The sequence below is a fragment of the Salvelinus fontinalis genome, chromosome 1, assembly GCF_029448725.1.
Source record: "Salvelinus fontinalis isolate EN_2023a chromosome 1, ASM2944872v1, whole genome shotgun sequence".
Taxonomy (NCBI): domain Eukaryota; kingdom Metazoa; phylum Chordata; class Actinopteri; order Salmoniformes; family Salmonidae; genus Salvelinus; species Salvelinus fontinalis.
In genome coordinates, this window is record NC_074665.1 from 57982029 (window position 1) to 58009765 (window position 27737).

The 27737-nt window shown below is 43.9% G+C and overlaps 2 protein-coding genes across 2 annotated transcripts in view; one reads left to right on the forward strand and one right to left on the reverse strand.

The window, feature by feature from the left end:
* Positions 1-27737, reverse strand: part of LOC129858385 (attractin-like protein 1) — a 345360-nt gene that overhangs the window by 141548 nt on the left and 176075 nt on the right. Inside the window, exon 26 of the mRNA XM_055927569.1 lies at positions 2557-2618. Coding sequence (XP_055783544.1) covers positions 2557-2618 — 62 coding nt within the window. The remainder of the gene's footprint in view (positions 1-2556; positions 2619-27737) is intronic.
* The window catches only part of LOC129858393 (uncharacterized), a 168300-nt gene continuing 141711 nt past the window's right edge, over positions 1149-27737 (forward strand). The window contains exon 1 of the transcript XR_008760020.1: positions 1149-1178. The gene's annotated coding sequence lies outside the window, so the exon portion shown is untranslated. The remainder of the gene's footprint in view (positions 1179-27737) is intronic.

The following is a 27737-nucleotide window of genomic DNA, read 5'->3' on the forward strand; positions in this document are numbered from 1 at the left end:
CAGACTATGGTTTGCAACTGCACATGTGGACAAAGATCGTACTTTTTGGAGAAATGTCCTCTGGTCTGATGAAACAAAAATAGAACTGTTTGGCCATAATGACCATCGTTATGTTTGGAGGAAAAAGGGGGAGGCTTGCAAGCCGAAGAATACCATCCCAACCGTGAAGCACAGGGGTGGCAGCATCATGTTGTGGGGGTGCTTTGCTGCAGGAGGGACTGGTGCTCTTCACAAAAATAGATTGCATCATGAGGGAGAAAAATTAAATTAAATTATGTGGATATATTGAAGCAGCATCTCAAGACATCAGTCAGGAAGTTAAAGCTTGGACGCAAATGGGTCTTCCAAATGAACAAGCACCCCAAGCATACTTCCAAAGTTGTGGCAAAATGGCTTAAAGACAACGAAGTCAAGGTATTGTTGTGGCCATCACAAAGCCCTGACCTCAAACCCATAGAAAATGTGTGGGCAGAACTGAAAAAGCGTGTGCGAGCAAGGAGGCCTACAAACCTGACTCAGTTAAACCAGCTCTGTCAGGAGGAATGGGCCAAAATTCACCCAACGTATTGTGGGAAGATTTTGGAAGGCTACCCAAATGTTTGACTCAAGTTAAACAATTTAAAGGCAATGCTACCAAATACTGATTGAGTGTACGTAAACTTATGACCCACTGGGAATGTGAAAAAAGAAATAAAATATTAAATAAATAATTCTCTATACTACTATTCTGACATTTCACATTCTTAAAATAAAGTGGAAATCCTAACTGACATAAAACAGGTCATTTTTACTAGGATTAAATGTTAGGAATTGTGAAAAACTGAGTTTAAATGTATTTGACTAAGGTGTATGTAAACTTCCGACTTCAACTGTATTTCCACACTATGAGGTTGGAATAATACTGAAATTGTGAAAATTATGATTATGCCCTTTTGATGTAAGAACTGTTTGAAAAGACCGCCTGAAATGTCTGCCTGTTTTGGTAGTTTCCAAACGTGTCTGCCAATAACGAAGCACAATGCACAGTGTTTAGTTGGAAATCAGGAGCTGCCGAGAGCGCGAGAGGGCGTGGTGACCTAGGGAACTCTGAAGTCCCGGAAGGGATGAGAAGAAAAAAAATCACCTTCATAATAAAGCACTGCATGCATATCCTTGCATTTGTGTAGCGGCATAGAGCAGTAGAGTAGAGGCATTTAAACACGGCCTTTTATAAATGCATTTCATGCAATTCTAAATCATTTTACATGACTGGAGACTTAGGCAGAATCTTTTTTAATACCACACAAATTATCCCAAATTACTTTGACTAACAGAAAATCTGAAATCAATAAAAACGACCTTGAATTCATCAATAATTGTGTGGAGACATACTGTAGGCTACAATATAGGGAGGAAATGACAGTCCTAAACATGCTTTTCAGTTTCACTGACTCACCCAGCTCACTCGCCAGAGATGGCCAATACATTCGTGCCAAAAGCCTACATCTCACTCTTGTTTTACTTTGTAAAACAATATTTGGAAGTTTATCAAATATTGTGTTAGCCTACGGCAGACGGATTCGTGTCTTCTATTTTCAGCAGGCACCATTTGGTTTCCAACCTGTTTTCCTGCGATTGTACTTGAAATATTGCGAAAAGCCTGTTTTGTCTGCATGCTGTGCACTGACAGATTTGCTGCGCGTTCCCGACTGTAGGCTATGCCTTGTTACTGGGCTACACACAATCCACAGCTAGGCAATTTTTGAAAAGAAGCTGTTGATCCTCTGTGGCAAAATAATGCAACGCTGGAGAGATGAGAGTTGAAGGCTCATGTCCATCAGAGCAGAGAGAAAGATCATAGAAAGTTAATCTAATTCTAGTTCTGTGAGAGATACAGGCGTGCTACTCACACAACCATGGCCATGCATTGGTCTCAAACATAGGTTACAATGTTACGCAAACCATAAGCCCGGGCAACCCAACCCGAATCAACTCTTTTTTTTCTTTTTTTTTTAAGGGGTGGATCAGCTTAATATTGCGGAAATAATGTTGCTTCCATCAATGTAATTGTCTGCATAATTTCCAAGCCCCCATATATTATTTGGGTAAATATATATATATCCATATACATACACGCGTGCATACATATACACATATATACATACACATACCTATATAGACATACATACTTTTTTTAGAATATACCTTTATTATTCCCCGCAAACCCTACCACCCTTCCCCCAATTGGAGTAAACCAACAAACACTTTTGTTGCAATTCAAATTACCTTTGATCGCTTTTACTCAAAAAAGTGATACTTTTTCATGCCACAAGAGGTACCGGATCTGGCCAAATAGGTCCCAGAACGAAACAGTCTAAGACGGAGAGATGCCGGACCCTGTTCCGGCAAGATCTGTCTCAAATGAAGCCCTGACAACGCATGTGATCGGCTCATTCAGTGAAACTGGTTGACTGGCAGAAGATGGCCTGGAGACAGCCGAGACAACTTTTTTTATCAAGCAGAAAAGGAAAATTGCATATTTGTTTGCCTTATTAGTTCCATCTAAAGGGTACGTACCTGAAAAAGGTGACAAAAAACTGCACCAGGTCCATGATGCTGTTGTGCTGGGAGAAGGCGATCTATGGAAGAAAGGACAGAGAAAAGAAGTATGTGAGAAGGATGTGAAAGACATTGAATACATTACATACAGTGGACAGATTGGTAATACTGTAATAAAACATATGTTGTTGACAAGAAACAGAAGTAGACAGAGTTCCCATTAGAATAATTCAATATAGTAGTTTATGCTACTGATTGGCTGGAGACAGTACACACAGCAGGGGGATACATTTCAAATGTACATCTCAAGTTCCGCAGCACGTGGACTATCTTCCTTCCCCGCTAATCAGGGCCTGTTACAGTCATGGGAAACCAGGATAGTAGATTTTCTGGCCAATCAATGACATAACACAGTCATTGCGGTTAACTATTAAAGTGAAAAGTCTAAAGCCATTTTTCAGACATGAATGATCTTGTGCATGACCGTGCAATAATATTGTAAATAAATGCATTACTGTAAATAGTTATACAACATACCCACACATGTAACAAGGACTCATGTGAAACCTCGGTTTGTAGATTAATATCTGCTTTACCTAAGGCTAGTGGTTGCTATGAACCACTACATAAGTTACATAAGGGGACTACTTTTTCTTTGCGATGCAAACTGCCTTAGCTGCAGAACCACATGTTCCCTCCCATTCCATGATTAGTATGAGAGGTGCATGACTAAATCTACCTCCCAGATTTGTAGATCAATTGAATATGGCAAATATACAGTAAATCCAAAGCTCTGCGAGAGACTAAACTATTCGATGATATATTCAACTATTGTGATTTTCTCAATTGTTAGCTCATGTAAGGGGATATTGAACGGCGTGTTGATATGTTTTCAGGTATAATTTCAAATCAAATGTTATTTGTCAAACGCAGCGAATACAACTGGGGTAGACTTTACCGTGAAATTCTTGCTTATGAGCCATTTCTAAAAATAGTAACACGAGGAATAAAATACACAAAAAATGTAGCTATATACAGGGAGTACCAGAACCAGATCAATGTGCATAGGTACGAGGTAGATATGGATCCACTTATCCAAGATGGCGTAGCAGTCAGACGTCGTTTGTCCTCGTCTTGTCGTGTCCTGTGTATATATCTTTTTATACATTTTTCTTCGCATATCTTTTTAAATATTTTTTCTAAAACTCAACTTCAAAACACTCTCCTGCAACCCGCCTCACCCAATGTGGTGCGGATCTGTTTTTTTCTAAAGTATTATTCACCTCGAATCCAGAATCCCCTAACAGAAGCTAGCCAGCTCACTAGCTACTAGCTAGTAGCCAGCTAACCACTGCTAGCGGTCATCAGCTAACCTTTAGCTCGGAAGGATCTCGCCAGTTTGTACAACGCGACTCAAAACAGAGCATACAGGACCTATTTTTTCTCCATATCCCTGTATTCCTACCGTAAGCTCTGGACATTTTCACCTGGATCTTCGCAGCTAGCTAGCTGCTATCCGAGTACTGGCTAACGTTGGTCCCGGAGCAAGCACCAATTATTCTGGAGCTAGCCCATGCTAGGCCCTTTCTCCCGGCTTGCTAAAGAGGCACATCTGCCACTCCTGGGCTACAATACCCGGACCCCTTCTACTGCCGGTATGGGGCACGGAACCCCGCCGATCCTTTAAGACTGGACTACGACGTAATCTGCTCGAGGGGATACTCAACTGGCCTCTACATCGCGACTACCCCTGAATGCCCTTCTGCAAGCCGCGGCCCGCTAGCTGCTAGCTGTCTAGAGCATATTGGATTGTTGGCTGTATAGATCCATCGGCCAATTTCTTGGGCCACTATACCTATTTTCCCAATTGGACATGGACTCCTCTGCTACTCGGAACCCTACTAATCCATCACGACTGGTCTATCGACGTCACCGCACGCAGAGGCCAAAACAGACTTTACTCCGTCAAGACTTCTGCAAGCCTGCTAGCCCTGGCCTGCTAGCTGTCTGAATCGCTGTGTCTCCAGCCAGCCCAACCACTCACTGGACCCCTATTGATCACTTGGCTATGCATGCCTCTTCCTAACATCAATATGCCTTGTCCATTACTGTCCTGGTTAGTGATTATTGTCTATTTTCACTGTAGAGCCTCTAGCCCTGCTCAATATGCCTTAACCAACCATGTTGTTCCACCTCCCACATATGCGGTGACATCACCTGGTTTAAACGTCTCTAGAGACAATATATCTCTCATCATTACTCAATGCCTAGGTTTACCTCCAATGTACTCACATTCTACCGAACTCTGTCTGTACATTATGCCTTGAATCTATTCTCTCACACCCAGAAACCTGCTCCTTTTACTCTCTGCTCTGAACGCACTAAACGACCAGTCCTGATAGCCTTTAGCCGTACCCTCATCCTACTCCTCCTCTGTTCCTCTGATGATGTAGAGGTTAATCCAGGCCCTGCAGTGCCTAGCTCCACTCCTACTCCCCAGTTGCTCTCATTTGTTGACTTCTGTAACCGTAAAAGCCTTGGTTTCATGCATGTTAACATGTTTGTTTTATTCACTGCTTTAGCACACTGTCAACCCGGATGTCCTAGCCGTGTCTGAATCCTGGCTTAGGAAGTCCACCAAAAACCCTGAAATTTTCCTCCCTAACTATAATATTTTCCGACAAGATAGAACTGCCAAAGGGGGCGGTGTTTCCATCTACTGCAGAGATAGCCTGCAGAGTTCTGTCTTACTATCCAGGTCTGTACCCAAACAATTCGTACTTCTACTTTTAAAAATCCATCTTTCCAGAAACAAGTCTCTCACTGTTGCCGCTTGCTATAGACCACCCTCTGCCCCCAGCTGTGCCCTGGACACCATATGTGAATTGATTGCCGCCCATCTATCTTCGGAGCTCGTGCTGCTATGTGACCTAAACTGTGACATGCTTAACACCCCGGCCATCCTACAATTCCTCACACAAATTATCAATGAGCCCACCAGGTACAACCCCAAATCTGTAAACACGGGCACCCTCATAGATATCATCCTAACCAACTTGCCCTCCAAATACACTGTTTTCAACCAAGATCTCAGCGATCACTGCCTGCATCCGTAATGGGTCTGCGGTCAAACAACCACCCCTCATCACTGTCAAACGATCCCTAAAACACTTCAGCGAGCAGGCCTTTCTAATCGACCTGGCCCGGGTATCCTGGAAGGATATTGACCTCATCCCATCAGTAGAGGATGCCTAGTTATTCTTTAAAAGTGCCTTCCTCACCATCTTAAATAAGCATGCCCCATTCAAAAAAATTAGAACCAGGAACAGATATAGCCCTTGTTTCTCTCCAGACCTGTCTGCCCTTGACCAGCACAAAAACATCCTGTGGCGTTCTGCATTAGCATCGAACAGCCCCCGTGATATGCAACGTTTCAGGGACGTTAGGAACAAATATACACAGGCAGTTAGAAAAGCCAAGGCTAGCTTTTTCAAGCAGAAATTTGCATCCTCTGGCACAAACTCAAAACAGTTCTGGGACACTAAAGTCCATGGAGAATAAGAGCACCTCCTCCCACCTGTCCACAATAATTGAGAATTTCAATAAGCATTTTTCCACGTCTGGCCATGCTTTCCACCTGGCTACCCCTACCCCGGTCAACAGCCCTGCGCTCCCCACAGCAACTCGCCCAAACCTCCCTCACTTCTCCTTCACCCAAATCCAGATAGCTGATGTTCTGAAAGAGCTGCAAAATCTGGACCCCTACAAATAAGCCGGGCTAGACAATCTGGACCCTCTCTTTCTAAAATGAATTGGCGAAATTGTTGCAACCCCTATTACTAGCCTGTTCAAACTCTCTTTCGTATTGTCTGAGATTCCCATAGATTGGAAACCTGCCGCGGTCATCCCCCTCTTCAAAGGGGGACACACTCTAGACCAAAACTGCTACAGACCTATATCTATTCTACCCTGCCTTTCTAAGTTCTTTGAAAGCCAAGTTAACAAACAGATTACCGACCATTTCGAATCCCACCGTACCTTCTCCGCTACGCAATCTGGTTTCAGAGCTGGTCATGGGTGCACCTCAGCAACGCTCAAGGTCCTAAACGATATCATAACCGCCATCGATAAGAGACATTACTCTGCAGCCGTATTCATCGACCTGGCTAAGGCTTTCGACTCTGTCAATCACAACATTCTTATTGGCAGACTCAACAGCCTTGGTTTCTCAAATGATTGCCTCGCCTGGTTCACCAATTACTTCTCCGATAGAGTTCAGTATGTCAAATCGGAGGGCCTGTTGTCCGGACCTCTGGCAGTCTCTATGGGGGTGCCACAGGGTTCAATTCTCGGGCCGACGACACCATTTTGTATACCTCTGGTCGTTTAGACACTGTGTTAACTAACCTCCAGATGAGCTTCAATGCCATACAACTCTCCTTCCGTGGCCTCCAACTGCTCTTAAATGCAAGTAAAACTAAATGCATGCTCTCCAACCGATCGCTGCCCGCACCTGCCCGCCCGTCTAGCGTCACTACTCTGGACGGTTCTGACTTAGAATATGTGGACAACTACAAATACCTAGGTGTCTGGTTAGACTGTAAACTCTCCTTCCAGACTCACATTAAACATCTCCAATCAAAAATGAAATCTAGAATCAGCTTCCTATTTCGCAACAAAGCATCCTTCACTCATGCTGCCAAACATACCCTCGTAAAACTAACCATCTTACTCTTAACAAAGAGTTGCAGTTTGTTTTGGAATGGGTGGCCAGTAATAAACTGGTCCTGAACATCTCTAAAACTATGAGCATTGTATTTGGTACAAATAATTCCTTAAGTGCTAGACCTCGTGCTAGACCTCAGCTGAATCTGGTAATGAATGGTGTGGCTGTTGAACAAGTTGAGGGGACTAAATTACTTGGCGTTACCTTAGATTGTAAACTGTCATGGTCAAAACATATAGATTCAATGGTTGTAAAGATGGGGAGAGGTCAAGCCGAAATAAAGAGATAATCAGCTTTTTTGACGTCATACTCCAATAAGCAAGTTCTGCTAGTTTGGTCTAATCTTGATTACTGTCCGGTCGTGTGGTCCAGTGCTGCAAGGAAAGACCTAGTTAAGCTGCAGCTGGCCCAGAACAGAGCGGCACGTTTTGCTCTTAATTGTAATCAGAGGGCTGATATAAATATTACGCATGCCAGTCTCTCTTGGCTAAGAGTTGAGGAGAGACTGACTGCATCACTTCTTCTTTTCATTAGAAACATTAATGTGTTGAAAATCCCTAATTGTTTTCATAGTCAACTTACACACACACACCTCTGACACACACACTTATCCCACCAGACATGCCACCAGGGGTCTTTTCACAGTTTCTAAATCCAGAACAAATTCAAGAAAGCGTACAGTATTATATACAGCCCTTAATGCATGGAACTTCCTTCCATTTCATATTGCTCAAATAAATAACAAACCTGGTTTCAAAAAACAGATAAAGCAACACCTCGCGGCACAACGCCTCTCCCCTATTTGACTTAGATAGTTTGTGTGTGTGCATTGATATGTAGGCTACGTGTGCCTTTTAAAAAAATGTACGTAGTTCTGTCCTCGAGCTGTTCTTGTCTATTGATGTTCTGTATTATGTCATTCTGTATTATGTTTCATGTTTAGTGTTGACCCCAGAAAGAGTAGCTGCTGCTTTTGCAACAGCTAATGGGGATCCTAATTAAACACCAAATCCCCAAAATTGTCATGCTGTAACAGGAAAGGACCTTCCACAACCTTTTGCCACAAAATTGGAGGCGCAGAATCGTCTTGAATGTCATTGTATGCTGTAGCGTTAAGATTTCCCTTCACTGGAACTAAGGGACATAGCCTGAACCACAAAAAACAGCCCCAGACCATTATTCCTCCTCCTTACAGTTGGCACTATGCATTCGGGCAGGTATCGTTCTCCTGGCATCCCCCAAACTCAGATTCATCCATCAGACTGTCACATGGTGAAGCGTGATTCATCACTACAGAGAAACACGCTTCGGCACATCCATTCTGTGAGCTTGTGTGGCCTACCACTTCACAGGTGAGTCGTTGTTGCTCCTAGACGTTTCCACTTCACAATAACAGCCCTTACAGTTGACAGAGGAATCTCTAGAAAGGCAGACATTTGACGAACTGACTTGTTGGAAAGGAAGCATCCTATGATGGTGCCACATTGAATGTCACTGAACTCTTCAGTAGGGTCATTCTACTGCCAATGTTTGTCTATGGTGATTGCATGGCTGTGTGCTCAATTGTATACACTTGTCAGCAATGGCTGTGGCTAAAATGGCCAAATCCACTAATTTAAAGGGGTACTTTTTTATAAAAAGTGTAGTTTGGGTACCATTTATTGAGTATTTAGCAGGCTTATGACTTGGGGGTAGTAGCTGTCTCAGAGCCAGACAGTAGCAGAGTCTTTGGCAATCGGGCCTTCCTCTGACACCGCCTGATATAGAGGTCCTGGATGGTAGAGAGCTCGGCCCCAGAGATGTACTGGGCTGTCCGCACCACCCTCTGTGGTTAAGGGTGGTGCATTTTCCATATCAAGCAGTGATATTTTTATTTATTTAACCTTTATGTAACTAGGCAAGTCAGTTAAGAACAAATGCTTACTTACAATGAGGGCCTAGGAACAATGGGTTAACTGCCTTGTTAACAGAACGATAGATTTGTACCTTATCAGCTCGGGGATTCGACCTAGCAACCTTTCAGTTACTGGCCCAACGCTCTAACCACTAGGCTACCTGCCACTCCCAGTGATGCAGCACAATGTGTAGCCTGCTTAACCAAGTTTAACTGGACAAAGTGGAAGAAGTCCAGTACTGTACATACAATGGCAGTAAACACACAAATTAAACTACAAGGATAAGCATGTGTAACATACACCAAGTCCCCTCTGCTCCCCCACCACACACACAAACTAAGTTCTGCCTGTCACAAACTATCACATTTGTTCCAATGATCACCTCTGTTTTCCCCTCCTCCCCATGTCTATACCTGTACAATGTTGGGCCACGCGGAGCCTGCTGTTAATCCAAAGCCACTGCCTTCAGCTACAAGTTGTCAAAAGGGCTTATTTCTACGCTGAAGTCATTCACAGAAATGTGATAAATTTGCAGGCATAATTTATTTAACATATTTTCACTAAGCCAAGAGCAGAAGTCGACCTAACAGAAGGGCTACGCGTTTGGTCGTTTTTAATGTCCAACATTGAACAGAGGGAAATATGTGCTGTTCCATATGTTTCTGGTAGATCATTCTAGTTCTTATACATAAAAGGTGAGTCAAGACATAAACACATGGCTTTTTGGGAATAATAACCTGTCAAAAACCTGGCCATGTTTGAAGAATACCTCAGAGGCTAGTTGGCGGGGGAGGAAGGGTTTAAGTGATTTACTGGCATGTACGTTTCTAGTGAAATTGCCTTCCAATGAAAAACATTGAGAAAGGACGATTTTCGTCCAGAGGGACACGCCATTAAGAGTGATATCAGATGGAAGCCTTGGTCTACAGTCAATGCACTCAAGTATACCAACCCCACACACACACACACACACACACACACACACACACGCACACACACATATCACGGCTGACGCACGCCGGTGAGAACGGCCCTTCAATTTACGATAGCCGCAGTTGGGAAAGCTACAACAATCGATAAGCAGTACGGGGCTGACCCTCTTCTGCAAGAGACGTACGGCGGTAGCGTCGTCGCCAGGTCTGGTTGGCACTGGCAGTCGAGGAAATCGGCCACATCACTCCTCCTGACATCAACTGCTTGCATCATAAAAGAGAATCCTTTTCTGTTGTTTTTTCAAATCTGAGCACTCACCTGCCTTTTGCTCTGTTCCATTAAAAAGCTCTTTGAGGAAATTGGAGCACTGTGTGTTTGCTAGAGTCGGATCCCTTTCGGCAGGCCTGCAGTTTTTTTGGAGAAGGCCCAGTTGATGGTGTGTGTTCTGTGATGGATCACAAGGAGCAGTGTTTGTGGTTTAAAGCAAGGCAGGAAGGGGGGGAAATGGCCATAAAACCAGCCACATCTCTGTTGGCTCTAGATCTCTGAGGGCTGGGATTAAAGCCAGGGCTGTGGGGTTAAAAGGGCTTGCAGTTGAATGCCTCACTACAAACAGGTTGAGTGGGGAGTGCAGAACTGAACATGATCACATAGGAGAGTGCTCAATGTTTTACGTAACTTTGCGTTAGTGAATAGAAATGTTTAATTAGATCTGTTTAAATATGTCAATGTGAAAATATGTAAATTAAGTGGAAAGAGTTCTGCTTATAGGGGGATTCTACTACCTCGCCATAACTGAATAGGAACATGTCTATTATAAATAGCCAGAGGTGGGAGCAAGTCACTATTATTTGAGTCACAAGCATGTCTCAAGTCACAAGGTCCGAGTCTCAAGTCAAGACCCAACTAGTGGAACGGGTCGAGTCTCGATTCAAGTCCAAGTCGTGCATTTAAAGACCAAGACAAGACTCAAGTCTAGTAAAAGAAAATGTAAACAAACAGGCTTTACTTGATCAACTACAAATCTTTGTCTATTTATTGAGGCTGCCAGACAGCCCGTTTAAAAAAAAAATCCACAACATATTTTGATTATCTAATAATACATTTTAATAACAAATTCCAAATGCAAGGTTCATAAGTAAATTATCAATTTCAAGCAATTGCATACCAAAATACGGGCAGGCCTACGCTAGTGCTTGTTGCTTAATGCTCCATTGCTGGTGAGTTTGCAAAGTAAACAGTTAATATTCCTTGAACCTGCATTTTTACTTACGGCAAAACTCTCTCCCTACAATTTGACGTTTGCACTATACCCGATCCTATAGCTGTACAGCAAATCTGCAATCTATTCACTAGCTCACCCGACCTGTGTTGATTGACAGTTATGCTGGTCCAATCAGAGGGCCGAGTGTGCGTTTCACTAGCCAATATGTTGCAATTTTTTTGCATGTGTGACGCTGTGGCTACGGTCTCTGTCTGCGTGGAGTAATCCACAGAGACAATGTGCCACAAAATGAGTGACAGAACGTTACACAACCTGGCCACATAATTTCAAGTCATTAGACTGAAGTCAAAGTCGAGTCCTGAGTCTTGAGGCTTCAAGTCCAAGTCAAGTCTCAAGTTATTTTTTTTTCTATTAAGTCGAGCCTCAAGTCATCAAATTTGTGACTCGAATCAGACTCGAGTCCACACCTCTGTAAATAACAGGCCAGCTATATTAATAATGAATAGTGGACTGTCAAAAGATCACATAAGATGATAAATAATATGATAATTCTCCCACACACACACTCAGTCCCATACCATAGGCCTGTGTTCCAGCTCCAATCCCTCTCTCCTAGAGTCAAAATGTTTGGAGATCAGAGGCTAAGAATGTATTGAGTGACAGTGCCCTCTAAAGCGCAATAGTAACCTATTTGAGTTGCAATTACTATTATTATGAGTGAGACCAAACCAAGAAAGAGAGGACAGGGAAGAGATAGTCACAGGCCTCTGAAGTGAATGATATGACTCCAAGGCTCAGAGGCCCACATTAAGACAGAAGAGTCATTACTGCAGGCCTACGGTGACCCTCATGTGATGGTCAGAGAGGCAGTGAAGTAACTGTGCTGTTGTCAATTCCCAAAGCCTGGCGAAAAACCGCTTGTTCAAAACTACAGTAAAAGAGAGATTTCAACTTATCAATAAGAGATGGGAGAGATAGGGAAAGGGGTGCAGTGGATCACAGAGGGGAAGGGATAGGAGGGTAACTGTGTGAATGTGAGTCTGTGAAATGAAGAGTGTGTGTGTCCAAGAAAGAAAAATCAAAAGAGAGAGCGAGTAAGGTTGAAAGAGCGAGAGTGAGAGAATGAGAGAAAGTGCTTCTCCACAGGAAAACTGGACATGCGGTTACCATTAGCATATTCATGAGGAGACCTACTGACCACAGCAAGGCATTAGCTGAGTATGACATCCACCTACACAGTATGCTAATCAGTGATCCTCAGTGACACTTGTGAAACACGTTACCGTTTTCAAGAGTAAACACAAGTACACTCCTTCTAAACCGATAGGTGCCCCACTCACTCATTCCTCTCAGAGTTTATATCCTGTATGTATATGAATTCATTGGTAAGTGTCATGTTTGCCCCAGCTACAATATGTTCTTTGGTATTGTCATGACGTTGCAGTATATAAACATTGAATGAAGTCATGAAGTCGTATAGCGAGCCATCATATTTGACCAGTTGTGTTAAATTACGTTTTTCTATCTGCCATACATTGATCAAATCAAATGGTATTGGTCACATACACATGTTTAGTAATATCAAACAAGTTCACAACAATACAAACAATAAACAAATCTAAAGTAAAGGAATGGAATTAAGATCATATAAATATTTGGAAAAGCAATGTCGGCGCGAAATATAATAAAATACAGTAGAATATAATACAATAAATATATATGAGATGAGTAATGCAAAATATGTAAACATTATTAAAGTGAATAGTGTTCCATTATTAAAGTGGCCAGTGATTTCAAGTCCATGTATATAGGGCAGCAGCCTCTAAGGTGCTAGTGATAGCTGTTTAACAATCTGATGGCTTTGAGATAGAAGCTTTTTTTCAGGCTCTCTGTCCCAGCTTTGATGCACCTGTACTGACCTCGCCTTCTGGATGATAGAGGGGTGAACAGGCAGTGGCTCGGGTGGTTGTTGTCCTTGATGATCTTTATAGCCTTCCTGTGACATCGGGTGCTGTAGGTGTTCTGTAGGGCAGGTAGTTTGCCCCCGGTGATGCGTTGGGCAGACCGCACCACCCTCTGGAGAGCTTTGCAGTTGCGGGCGGCGCAGTTGCCGTACGAGGCAGTGATACAGCCCGATAGGATGCTCACAATTGTGCATCTGTAAAAGTTTGTGAGGGTTTTAGGTGCCAGGAAAAATTTCTTCAGGCTCCTGAGGTTGTTACGCCTTCTTCACCACACTGTGTTCGTGGACCATTTCAGTTTGTCAGTGATGTGTACAAAGAGGAACCTGAAGCTTTCCACCTTCTCCACTGCGGTTCCGTCGATGTGCATAGGGGGCTGCGCCCTCTGCTAGTCCACAATTAGCTCCTTTGTTTCATTGAGGGAGAGGTTATTTTCCTGGCACCACACTCCCAGGGCCCTCACCTCCTCCCTGTAAGCTGTCTCGTCATTGTTGGTAATCAGGCCTACTACTGTTGTGTCGTCTGCAAATGTGATGATTGAGTTGGAGGCGTGCATGGCCACGCAGTCATGATGGAACAGGGAGTACAGGAGGGGGATGAGCACGCACCATTGTGGGGCACCTGTGTTGAGGATCAGCGAAGTGGAGGTGTTGTTTCCTACCTTCACCACCTGGCGGCAGCCCGTCAGGAAATCCAGAACCCAGTTGCACAGGGCAGAGTTCAGACCCAGGGCCCCAAGCTTAATGATGAGCTTGTAGGGTACTATCGTGTAGAATGCTGAGCTATAGTCAATGAACAGCATTCTAACATAGGTATTTATCTTGTCCAGATGGGATAAGGAAGTGTGCAGTGCGATGGTGATTGCATTGTCTGTGGATCTATTGGGACGGTAAGCAAATTGAAGTGGGTCTAGGGTGGCAGGTAAGGTAGAGGTGATATGATCCTTGACTAGTCTCTCAAAGCACTTCATGATGACAGAAGTGAGTGCTACGGGGCGATAGTCGTTTAGTTCACTTATCTTAGCTTTCTTGGGTACAGGAACAATGGTGGACATCTTGAAGCATGTGGGGACAGCAGACTGGGATAGGGAGAGACTGAATATGTCCGTAAACACTCCAGCCAGCTGGTCTGCGCATGCTCTGAGGACGCGGCTATGGATGCCGTCTGGGCTGGCAGCCTTGTAAGGGTTAACCCGCTTAAATGTCTTACTCACGTCGGCCACGGAGAATGAGAGCCCACAGTCCTTGGTAGTGGGCTGCGTCGGTGGCACTGTATTATCCTCAAAACAGGCAAATAAGGTGTTTAGCTGTCGGTGTTCGTCACGTGGCTGGTTTTCCCTTTGTAGTCCGTGATTGTCTGTAGACCCTGCCACATACGTCTCGTGCCTGAGCCGTTGAATTGCGACTCCACTTTGTCTCTATACTGACGTTTTGCCTGTTTGATTGCCTTACGGAGGCAATATCTACACTGTTTATATTCAGCCATATTCGCTGTCACCTTGCGATGTTTAAATGCGGTGGTTCGCGCTTTCAGTTTTGCGTGAATTCTGCCATCTATCCATGGTTTATGGTTAGGGTAGGTTTTAATAGTCACAGTGGGCACAACATCTCCTATACACTTCCTGATGAACTCAGTCACCATATCAGTATATTTGTCAATGTTATTCTCAGAGGCTACCCGGAACATATCCCAGTCCGCGTGATCAAAACAATCTTGAAGCGTGGATTCAGATTGGTCAGACCAGCGTTGCATTGTCCTTAGCATTGAATAGTCCTTAGCATGGGTACTTCCTGTTGGAGTTTCTGCCTATAGGAAGGGAGGAGCAAAATGGAGTCGTGATCAGATTTGCCCGAAGGGAGGGCCTTGTAGGCATCCCAGAAGTTGGAGTAGCAGTGTTCGAGTGATTTGGCTGCGCAAGTACTACAGTCAATGTGTTGATAGAACTTCGGTAGAGTTTTCATCAAATTCGCTTTGTTAAAATCCCCAGCTACAATAAATGCCGCCTCAGGATATAGACCAGGGCTGTTCAAGTCCGGTCCAGGAGGGCGGAAACACTTCTGTTTATTATTTCTACCTGGTAGTTAATTGCACTGAAGTCCTTATTAGAAGGCGAAAAACAGAAGTGTTTCAGCCATCCAACATTAAAAAACCCTGATCTAAACTCACTGCTTCTCCCTCTTCTCCCAATGTGATGGCAGCATCATTGATATCAAATAGAGCCTGTTGCGCGCTAACAGCTATCACCAGAGGCTTGTGCATGTTCCTGTCCCTGGGAACTGACATGACTGCAAGGGGGCGGGTGGAAAACAGACCCAAAATGGGTCCAGAGTACCAGGAAGAGAGCTACCCAGCAGCTAGCAACAGCTACAGGGTTCCCCAAAAACACTCACCAAGGACAAAATAGTCACTAGCAGCTTTAGTGACCACTGTGACTTGTACAAGCTCCAAACCAATGTAGGGATTTTATTGCTTATATTGAATGTGGTGAAGAGAAATACAGTGGAGTCATTGAGTGGAATAAAAACCTGTTTTGGCCTATGACTGACTGTGTCCTTTATAATTCATTTGTTTGTCTGTCTGTTAATTTTACAGTTAGACATTTATTTTGCTAAAGTGAACAGTGTTTGAATGTAAACAGTTTCCCTTTGAACTAATCAATTTCACCAATCGTACATGCCAGCCTCAAGGTTTGTTCTACATTTTAGAAAAAAGTGAAAAGAAACAGTCCTATTGTTCAGATTTGAGTTCATGTTGCAAGATCATCATTCAAATTCCTTACAAAATAATTCCTCTGCATTCTGGTTGATATGTTAATGACTGTGAGTCACATATGCCCCCAATCAACATCCATGAACTAATAGCCCACGTGACATCTCTCTGTTTCCCATATGTTTAAACAGGCAGTACTTAACCTGGCCTCTCCTCTTACATCCATAGGAAAGAGAATCTCCTCCTGATAAGACCATCATCAGATAGAGATGCTGCTATGTTTTATGTGCCGTTTCAATTTCCCTTTTATCCAATAAAGGACACTTTGTCACTCCCATTGTCGGGGAGGCGAGCGGCTGTTGAGGTACACCGCACAGTGCCTGTCAGCAATTACATTATGAAAGGCATTCTATTTAATGATGTCCTCTGAGAGGCTAAATAAGTGACTCTGTGTTGGGAGAAAATCTAATCACGGACCAATAGTGTGCCCAGAGCCGGGGAAACAACATGGCCGCCTCACTGAAACCCATTTAATCAGCTGAATTAGGCCTGGCCATGCAGGAGTCAGTGGAAAGACGAGAATCGATGAGAGGGTAGGATTCATACAGCCTTTATTTCTGTGGGGTGGCCGGGTAGGCGATTGATAGGGCCAGGACTTCACACACACAGCCTTCATTAAACAGACACAGGAGACACTCTGGAGGTGCAGGGGGGAGATCGAAGAAATGTGCTATACATGAACAGGTATCATTTTACAGCCCCGGGCATCAGTTCACTGAGTATACGGAGTTCATCTTGATGGGTTCTAACTTCTAAACCTGAAATATGAAATATCCCTATTCATGTCAATGAATGAAAGGGAACGCAGAACGTTTACATTCTGTCAGAACAGGTTTTTGTTAGACATTAGGTATCCTATGGAAAGGAGAAGGGACACAGTCTGGTTACAATTGTTGGGTTGTAATTTGAAATACGTGCTACACTAGAAGTTAAGGGTTATATGTAGGAGCAATGTATATGGTGGGGTCAATGGATTTTGGATATGAGCCAGGGACTTGGAATGTTACTAAGTAAGGGAAACGGCAATCACATGGTTGTGGTCACTGATAAGGGTGGATAGCTGTGGATTAGTGAGGAATGGGAGCTGAGGTCAGGTCAGGTCACGTTAAGGGAGAAGGAACAGTTTATTACATCACATTATTACATCACTTAACTTCCTGCCTAGCAACAAAGATGTAATGTTTAGAGGAAAGGAGGACTCCACCTAAAGTGGGGTATATATAAACTTGTACAGGTGCGATCATGTCTTTGTCTGTTCAGCTGTCTGACCCATTGGGTGAATAAACTTGGTTTGAGCTTTTCCTAGTTGTCCGTTAGGTTCTAAATAAACAAAGTAAAAACTAACAATCCTGATAGGTTTATCTTCACTCACACCAAACTAACCATATAGAAGATTAGAGTAGTTCTTCTGAGAACTAATTATTGGTAATAGGGAACTCATCTTCTGTCAAAAAGGTTCAAACAGAAAATACACAGCAGTAAATGCAGGAAGGAAGCAAGTACACCGTCCAGATGAATAGCTGTGGATTAGGACAAGATGGTGCCGATAGAGATGGATTCCACGCTTCAAGAATGTTTTGATCACGCAGACTGGGATATGTGTTGGGTAGCATCAGACAATAACATTGACGTATACGCTGACTTGGTGAGCGAGTTTATAAGGAAGTGTATAGGAGATGTTGTACCCACTGTTACTATTAAAACCTTCCTTAACCATAAACCTTGGATTGATGGCAGCATTTGCGCAAAACTGAAAGCACGTACCACAGCATTTAAACATGGCAAGGCGACTGGAAACATGACCGAATATAAACCGAGTAATTATTCCCTCCGTAAGGCAATCAAACCAGCAAAGTGTCAGTATAGAAACAAAGTGGAGTCATAATTCAACGACTCAAACACGAGACGTATGTGGCAGTGTCCACAGAAAAAAAAAGAAAACCAACCCCGTCGCGGACATCGACGTCTTTCTCCCAGACAAATTAAACAACTTCTTTGTGCGCTTTGAGGACAATACAGTGCTACCGACACGGCCCGCTACCAAAGACTGTGGGCTCATCTTCTCCGTGGCCGACATGAGTAAAACATTTAAACGGGTTAACCCTCTCAAGGCTGCCGGCCCAGACGACATCCCTAGCCGCGTCCTCAGAGCATGCGCATACCAGCTGGCTGGAGTGTTTACGGACATATTCAATCAATCCCTATCCCAGTCTGCTGTCCCCACATGCTTCAAAATGTCCACCATTGTTCCTGTTCACAAGAAAGCTAAGGTAACTGAACTAAATGACTATCGCCCTGTAGCACTCACTTCTGTCATCATAAAGTGCTTTGAGAGACTAGTCAAGGATCATATCACCTCCACCCTACTGTTACCCTAGACGCACTCAAATTTGCTTACGACCCCAATAGGTCCACAGACGATGCAAATCGCCATAACACTGCACACTGCCCTATCCCATCTGGACAAGAGGAATACCAATGCTAGAACGCTGTTCACTGACTATAGCTCATCATTCAACACCATCGTACCCTCCAAACTCATCAATAAGCTTGAGACCCTGGGTCTCGACCCAGCCCTGTGCAACTGGGTCCTGGACTTCCTGACGTGCCGACCCAGGTGGTGAAGATAGGAAACAACATCTCCACTCCGCTGATCCTCAACACAGGGGCCCCACAAGGGTGCGTTCTCAGCCCTCTCCTGTACTCCCTGTTCACCCACGACTGCGTGGCCATGCACACCTCCAACTCAATCATCAAGTTTGCAGACGACACTACAGTGGTAGGCTTGATTACCAACAACGACAAGACAGCCTACAGGGAGGAGGTGAGGGCCCTCGGTGTGTGGTGTCAAGAAAATAACCTCTCACTCAATGTAAGAAAGACAACAGAGATGATCATGGACTTCAGGAAGCAGCAAAGGGAGCACCCCTATCCACATCGACGGAACAGCAGTGGAGAAGGTGGAAAGTCTTAAGTTCCTCGGTGTACATATCAACGACAAACTGAAATGGTCCACGAACACAGACAGTGTGGTGAAGAAGGCACAACAGCGCCTCTTCAACCTCAGGAGGGACGAAAAAACTTTTACAGGTGCACAATTGAGAGCTTCCTGTCGGGCTGTATCACCGCCTGGTACGGAAACTGCACCGCCCATAACCGCAGGGCTCTCCAGAGGGTGGTGCGGTCTGCCCAACGCATCACCGGGGGCAAACTACCTGCCCTACAGGACACCTACAGCACCCGATGTCACAGGAAGGCCAAAAAGGTCATCAAGGACAACAACCACCCGAGCCACTGCCTGTTCACACCGCTATCATCCAAAAGGCGACGTCAGTGCAGGTGCATCAAAGCTGGGACAGAGAGATAGAAAAACAGCTTCTATCTCAAGGCCATTAGATTGTTAAACAGCCACCACTAGCACAGAGAGGCGGCTGCCTACCTACAGACTTGATATCATTGGCCACTTTAATAAATGTAACACTAGTCACTTTAATAATGCCACTTTAAGAATGTTTACATATCACGCATTACTCACCTCATATGTATATAATGTATACTGTATCCTTCACTATCTATTCTTTACTATCTATTGCATCTTAGCCGCTCTGTCACTGCTCATCCATATATTTTATACTTATATATTGTCATCCTATTCCTTTACTAGATTGTGTGTATTAGGTTTTGTTGTGGAATTGATAGATATTACCTGTTAGATACTGTTGCACTGTCGGATCTAGAAGCATAAGCACTTCGCTACACTCACAATAACATCAACTAACCATGTGTGTGTGACCAATACAATTTGATTTGATTTGATGGTATAAGACAGATGACTTGAGTAGTCTGTAGGTCAGGCAATCAGAGAAAGAAAGGGAGAAACAGAAAAATAGAGAGATGGAGGGTGGTACGCCTATGTCCCAATAAAATTTGCAACAAAGAATCTCAGACTGCCTTGACCAGTTGAGTTACCATCGCCTGGCTCTACAAATCAGAGATAAAAAACAGAAAATACATTTCTGCAAAGTGTGATGTCATGGTAGAAGGTGCAAGGTCGGCTTGACAGATTCAATCTAAATCTGTTCCACAAGGACATACGATCAGCAGCTCACTCTGCCCTCCAACCAGCCCTGAGAGCAGGGGTGAGGTCATATGGCTACAGGGGCCACACTCATACTATCGGGGGGGGGGGGGGGGCAGACGAGGGGGGAAGAAGGGGGAGAGGGGACTGGGCGCGTCCGTCATCCGGTGTAGTCTTTCCCGCCTAAGAGAATTGGGACAGAAATACTTCCCGCTACAGCTCAGCGATACATCACAGAAATAGTGTTCTAATGTATCCCGTCGTCCCCACTGTAATTTGTCCTCGTGACTAATTGGAATATGAATAATAAAATGTTTCATGTGAGAGAAGGTGGAGGAGGACTAGAGCACAGCATGCAAACAGTTTTTTTTCTTTGAAAAACAAATATGTAGTGAAAAACATAGAAACATGTCAATATACAGTACATAGTATAAAGACAATAACAAGTATAGTATACACCCACACATATTCTACCTATCACGTCTTCCTCCAGATGTTAGTGAAGAGAAAGTGACATTGCTACACAGACATCTGTCACACTAAGCGACTTCATATTCCCTGTGTTCAGGAGTGTTTAATTAGGAGGTTGTTTCCTTTCAGATCTGATTACGCTCTGTGAAGTGGATGTGAAAGGTATGTATTACTCTGTCTGGAAGTATGTGCGTGTGTGAGAGAGAGAGGGAGAGCGATCGCTTAGTTGGCGAGTGTGTAACAAGCCTTCGGTCATTGTAACTACTGAGACCGTCCCTCAGAGTCGTGACAGCTCTTAGTCAGTCAGGCAGTGTGTTGTACAGCACTCAGGCAGTCAGGCTGTGTTTTACTGCGCTCAGTCAGTCAGGCAGTGTGTTGTACATCGCACCGTCAGTCAGGCAGTGTGTTGTACAGTGCTCAGTCAGTCAGGCAGTGTGTTGTACAGTGCTCAGTCAGTCAGGCAGTGTGTTGTACAGTGCTCAGTCAGTCAGGCAGTGTGTTGTACATCGCACCGTCAGTCAGGCAGTGTGTTGTACATCGCACCGTCAGTCAGGCAGTGTGTTGTACATCGCACCGTCAGTCAGGCAGTGTGTTGTACAGCGCTCAGGCAGTCAGGTAGTGTGTTGGACAGTGCTCAGGCAGTCAGGTAGTGTGTTGGACAGTGCTCAGTAAGTCAGGCAGTGTGTTGGACAGTGCTCAGTAAGTCAGGCAGTGTGTTGGACAGTGCTCAGGCAGTCAGGTAGTGTGTTGGACAGTGCTCAGTAAGTCAGGCAGTGTGTTGGACAGTGCTCAGTAAGTCAGGCAGTGTGTTGGATAGTGCTCAGTAAGTCAGGCAGTGTGTTGGACAGTGCTCAGGCAGTCAGGCAGTATGTTGGATAGTGCTCAGTAAGTCAGGCAGTGTGTTGGATAGTGCTCAGTAAGTCAGGCAGTGTGTTGGACAGTGCTCAGTAAGTCAGGCAGTGTGTTGGATAGTGCTCAGTAAGTCAGGCAGTGTGTTGGACAGTGCTCAGGCAGTCAGGTAGTGTGTTGGACAGTGCTCAGTAAGTCAGGCAGTGTGTTGGATAGTGCTCAGGCAGTCAGGCAGTGTGTTGGATAGTGCTCAGTCAGTCAGGCAGTGTGTTGGATAGCTCAGGGGGTCCTCTGGGATGGTGATGGCCCAAAAAGCAGACAATGACCGGAGGAGGACCCATCTTTACACCCAGTCTCACTGCCACAGTGAAAATCATCACGTCAGGGACCAGAGCACACGGCTACACTCGCAATGTTAATGAGGACTGAAATGGTCACGGTCAACCTAGTTCCTCCCATAAGAGGAGGAGTTCAGTGGGCTTGTTTACATGCAGACTAGCAATAACAATACATGTAGAAATCTTTGGAGAATAGATAAGCGAACACATATCTAATGTATTTCAGAGACATATACATGTCTAAGACACACACTATATCTGGGGGAAGGTTTAGAATTGTTCATATAAAACACTGTTAGAAAACTTTGATCTAAGTTCTTAGATAGAGCGCCTCACAGAGCAGAAATTGAGCCACCCCTTCTCTCTGAAACTGTAGACGATTTTCAATCAACTGATGTGCCCCCATATCTGCAGGAAGCAAAGAGAGTCTCAGTTCAATGCAGAGTGTGTATTATTCCGTATGTATCCGTGTAGGAGAGAGTCCAAGAAAGGAAAAGAAGATAGAGAGAGCAAGTAAAATCCTTCCAGAGTGGATGTGAAAGAGAAATAGAGAAAGAGGAAGAGGACAGGGATCATAGCCCTGGTGGCGAAAGTAATCTCTCTCTTGTCATTAGATCAGTACAGCCAGAGAAACCCAAGGCAACACATCTCACCAGCCTAAATCTGCTTCCATCTGACACACTTTGTAGCGGACACAGCTAGTCTGACCTGGGCTACACATCCCAGAATGAAAAACAATATGACTGGTCTGGAAGTCTTTATATGATAATGGGTACAGAAAACTTGGCATACTGTATCTCATTTTGGAATCAAAATCCAAAGAGTTTCTTCTCAAAGGATGAGTCACTCAGTCAGATAAAATGACAGATGTTGGTGGTGCCCTTCACTGAGGGTGAGACATCACTATATTTCATATAAATCAGATTGGCATTACATACTAAACCAAACTTCAGAGCAAAACAATATATAACTAATAATTGAGACTGGCCATTAGAAATCCTCTGGACAATTCCCCATCATTACCGTGTCTGTGTCGGAAGCCACCAAGGTCAAGAGAGAGGCGGGGCCTGGTCTCGTGTTACTGACGAAAATGCCTTCGACTGAGATGGCTCTATATACGGCTGTGGGATAGTGCTCATGATAATCATGATAATTAAATTCTCACGTTACCATCTCATCTGTATAGAGCTCTGATAAAACCGCATTTATGGGAAATACTTATGAGCCCCGATCAATCGACGGATTACCTTAACACATGCTGCAGGACAGTCTGCAATCAACTGCGACATTCATTCAATACTACCTGAGCACCTTCAACATTCTGTATTTGATATTCCCCTCTAAGAATGTTTCTCTGTTTGATTGTCTGTTTGGTTGCTGCATCTAAAACCAGCTGGTGCTGCTCTGTTGTTCTCTCCCCGAAAGCTAAAACCTTAAAATAAGAAAACATTTAATTACCCAGAAAAGCAGTGGGGACCGGGAGAGAAATCCCAAATATGAGCTACAGAGTGTGTGACAGTCCCAGAAGATGTGCAGCTCCTCTTTCAGATATTGCTTTGCAACATATGTCTAGCACAGGCCTGGGCAAAGGCCGGCTCGCCTGATTCAATACAGCCCGTGGAATCATGCTCATGCTCAAAGTTTTGAAAAACGTAAAAGCCCAATAAAAAGTAAAAGCCCAATGAATACTCGCCTTTGTGTAATGATTTAACTCCCACCGCTTGTGGGACATTTATTTTGAAGGCACGTATAAATAACAACTGCACGAGGACAGACAGTGACTGACAGGCTGACACACACACGTCACAGTTACAAATAGTAGCTAGATAGAAATTGCGCAAAAATGAGTTTTTCCAAAGAGTTCAAAGAAAAGGCAAGTAGACAATGAATGTAGGGTGTTCCAGCAAGAGTGGACATTGAAATATGTATTTATTGAGGTATCAGGGAAAGCTGTGTGCTTAGTGTGCAAAGAGGGCACTTGTCCCACACTTCCAGACGAAGCATGCAGAGAAATATAGGAATATTTCTTCTGAGCAGAGGGCAAGTGCATCGAAAGAGTTTCTTTCTCAGTTGCAAAACCAGCAAGGACTTTTCACAAAAGTGCATTCAGCAAACGACGGAATTGCGAGAGCTAGCTATGTATCGTCCCACAAAATTGCTAAACATAGCAAGTATTTTGCTGAGGGCGAATTCATAAAAGAATGTTTAATTGACTCTGCAGCAATACTTTGCCCCGACAAGAAAGAGCTGTTTGAAAATGTTTCCCTGTCAAGACGAACAGTGACACAGCGTGTTGATGACATCTCAGATAATATGGAACAACAGTTGAAAGACAAGGTAAAGGATTGCACCTATTTCTCCTTGGCCCTGGATGAGAGCAGTGATGCACATGACATGGCGCAGTTGTTGATATGCTTACGAGGTATAACCCCAGACTTTGAAATTACAGAGGAAGATTGCTTCAGTGCAGTCAATGAAGAACACAACCACATGGAAATATTTATTGGAGGAGGTTAATAAGTGTGTGGAAAAGCTGGGACTGAGTTTTGGAAAGTTATCCAGTGTGACCATTGATGGGTGCCCAAACTTGACATAAGGCCAAAACATTGGCCTTTTGAAAGGGATACAACGTCAAGTAGCTGAGCTGAACCCAGATAAGAAAATGATTTTCCTGCATTGCATTATTTATCAGGAGGTGCTCTGGAAATGTGTTCTGGAAATGAGCCATGTTGTGCATACAGTCACTAAAGTGGTAAACTTCATAAGAGCAAAATCTTTAAACCACAGGCAGTTTGTCTCACTGTTGGAAGAGACAGAGTCGGGGTATGCAGATCTCCCTTACCACACAAACGTGAGATGGCTGAGTTTGGGGAAGGTGCTTAAAAGGGTGTGGGACCTGAAGTCGGAGATTGCTGAGTTTTTGCAAATGAAAGGAAAATATGTGGATTTCCCTCAACTGCAAGATAAAGCATGGTTGGCTGATTATGCTTTCACCGTAAACATCATGGCCCTCATGAATGAACTGGATTCCAAACTAGGGAAGGGCCTTTTTGCACATCAGATGTACAGCCTTGTCAAAGCCTTCAAGGGAAATTTACTCAACCTGACGTACCAAGTAGAATCCAACAATCTCTCCCACCTTCTGACACTACTAGTCTGTTCCCTATCAGATGACCAGCGGTAGAAGTATACATCGCTGCTGCGTACTTTGAACGGTGAGTTTTCTTATCGTTTTGAGGATTTCAAAGTGTTGGAAAATGACATGATGTTGGTTTCCTCTCCTTTCACCTTCAATGTGGGTAATGTGCCCAAAGACCTGCAACCTGGGCTTATCGATCTTCAGTCTGATGCAGTGATTGGAGAACTATTCAAAACAATGTCACTGTTGAGGTTCTATGCATCTCTCGATGAACAAAACTTTCCAAAGATTAGGAGTCATGCTCAGAATATGTTTGTACTGTTTGGGTATGTATGTGAACAGACAATTTCAGTGATGAAATATAACAAGTCATGGCATAGATCATCTCTTATTGACTCTCACCTCTCAGCAATCCTGCACATGGCGAGGTCAGAAACTATACCTTCATTGCATGTTTAATAATGAAAAGACCTTCCAAAAGGAGAACATGGATGTGGTTTATTTCTGTGCATGTTAAAAAAGTTAAATCAGTAGCATATCTGGATGTGATTTACAGTAGATATATCTGTCAACACAGTCATACACATGATGTATAATTCTGTAATATGATTCTGGCCCGCGATGGCAAAAATATATTCTAATGTGGCCCTCCATGGAACATAATCACCCATGCCTGGTCTAGCATATCCAATACCTCCATTTTCTTTCTTTTTTTTGCTCAGAACTATTTGAGTGTCTCAGTGTTGATTAACTAAGCATGCTACTACAGTCAGTCCATTCAATCAGATTTCAGCTCGTTTTATCACAACATTGGGTGTGACAGATATCTTAAAATATCACCGCCAAAGTCTACTTCAATTTTATGGATCATAAGATTAAACCATGAATATTTTGTATGGCTGTCTCAGTATTAAGGCAATCCTAAATAATTGATGGCGACACTACAAAACTCACGGATCATTAAAGATTATATTTTTGCCAAACACGTTTTATTATAGTTTATGCTCAAGGTCCTATCATGGCTTTATGCCTTAAAGAGACAGACCGAGAGTTCTAGAGCCATTTCACATATTTATATGTTCTGTAGAGACAGAAATTGTTTAAATCAGATATTGTTTCCCAACAGTCCTCTCAAGCGAACAAATCCATTGCAGGAAGTATAAAACCCACATTTTTGTAGGGGGCAATTGTTCTCTGAGATTGTACAGTTATGACTATAACTACTGTTCCCTGAAGGAGGAAAATGAGGTACAGCACAGCTATGGTGATTTTAAGCGTTACTCTACTGAAGAACATTAGAATCACGCCTGACAAGGCCAATGAACACGATGCCTCACCAGAAGCCCTGCTTTCCACAGGTGATAAACCAGAGGCACGGATTAATGCCATACATTTTCACCCCCTTCACCGAGCCCAGAACGGGGAGGCGCGTGGCCGAACAGGTGTTGTATCTCCTTTCCCAAAATCTCCACGTAATTGATGTATGGCACGCTCGGCGACATAGTCTTAAACCCCCAAATTGAGCTGTCCATGCACAGTGCACCCCACCCACAGGGGGATAGGTCTGTCATGATCACCTTGCGAGAAATAGCTCGACCCATGGGGGTCCCCAGCGAAAACAGCCGCGGGTCCCTCTATTGAGCTGAGACCATAGGTATGACGAGACACCCACAGTGACTAGGGGTGTAGGTGGTGCGATGATGCGTCCAAGCGAGTGTCTACCACCCGCCGCTGGAAAGTTCGCAACAGCCCGAGGGGAACCACAGCGATAATAGAAACCATCATCACAAATAGGCAAAAATTGGGCGAAGCAAAGCAGGAAACCGGCCACCCTCTGCAGGGACAAGAACGCACAATTATACACTCTGAGTCTAACTCTTTACCCAGAAACAGAATGAGATGTAGTCAAACAGCTCTTCTCTTGATTCACTATGAAACCCAGAGACTGAACATGGGAAACCAGCATGAGTGTGTGTAACACCACCTGCACCCTCAACTCCACTACCACCAGCCATTCGTCCATAGTTCAATATCCTGAGCCTCAATATCCTGAGCCGTCAACAGTGAAGAGGCGACTCCAGAATGCTGGCCTTCTAGGCAGAGTTGCAAAGAAAAGGCCACATCTCAGACTGGCCAATAAAAAGAAAAGAATAAGATGGGCAAAATAACACAGACACTGGAGAGAGAAACTCTGCCTAGAAGGCCAGCATCTCGGAGTAGCCTCTTCACCGTTGACATTGAGACTGGTGTTTTGCGAGTACTATTTAATGAAGCTGCCAGTTGAGGACTTTTCTCAAACTAGACACTCTAATGTGCAACGGGGCCTTCCACTCCTCTTTCTATTCTGGTCATAGCCAGTTTGAGCTGTTCTGTGAAGGGAGTAGTACACAGCCTTGTACGAGATCTTCAGTTTCTTGGCAATTTCTCGCATGGAATAGCCTTCATTTCTCAGAACAAGAATAGACTGACGAGTATCAGAAGAAAGTACTTTGTTTTTGGCCATATTGAGCATGTAATCGAACCCACAAATGCTGATGCTCCAGATACTCAACTAGTCTAAAGAAGGCCAGTTTTATTGCTTCTTTAATCAGAACAACAGTTTTCAGCTGTGCTAACATAATTGCATAAGGGTTTTCTAATGATCAATTAGCGTTTTAAATAGATAAACATGGATTAGCTAACACAACGTACCATTGGAACACAGGAGTGATGGTTGCTGATAATGGGCCTCTGTACGCCAATGTAGATATTCCATAAGAAATCTGCCGTTTCCAATGTCTACACTGTATTTCTGATCAATTTGATGTTATTTTAA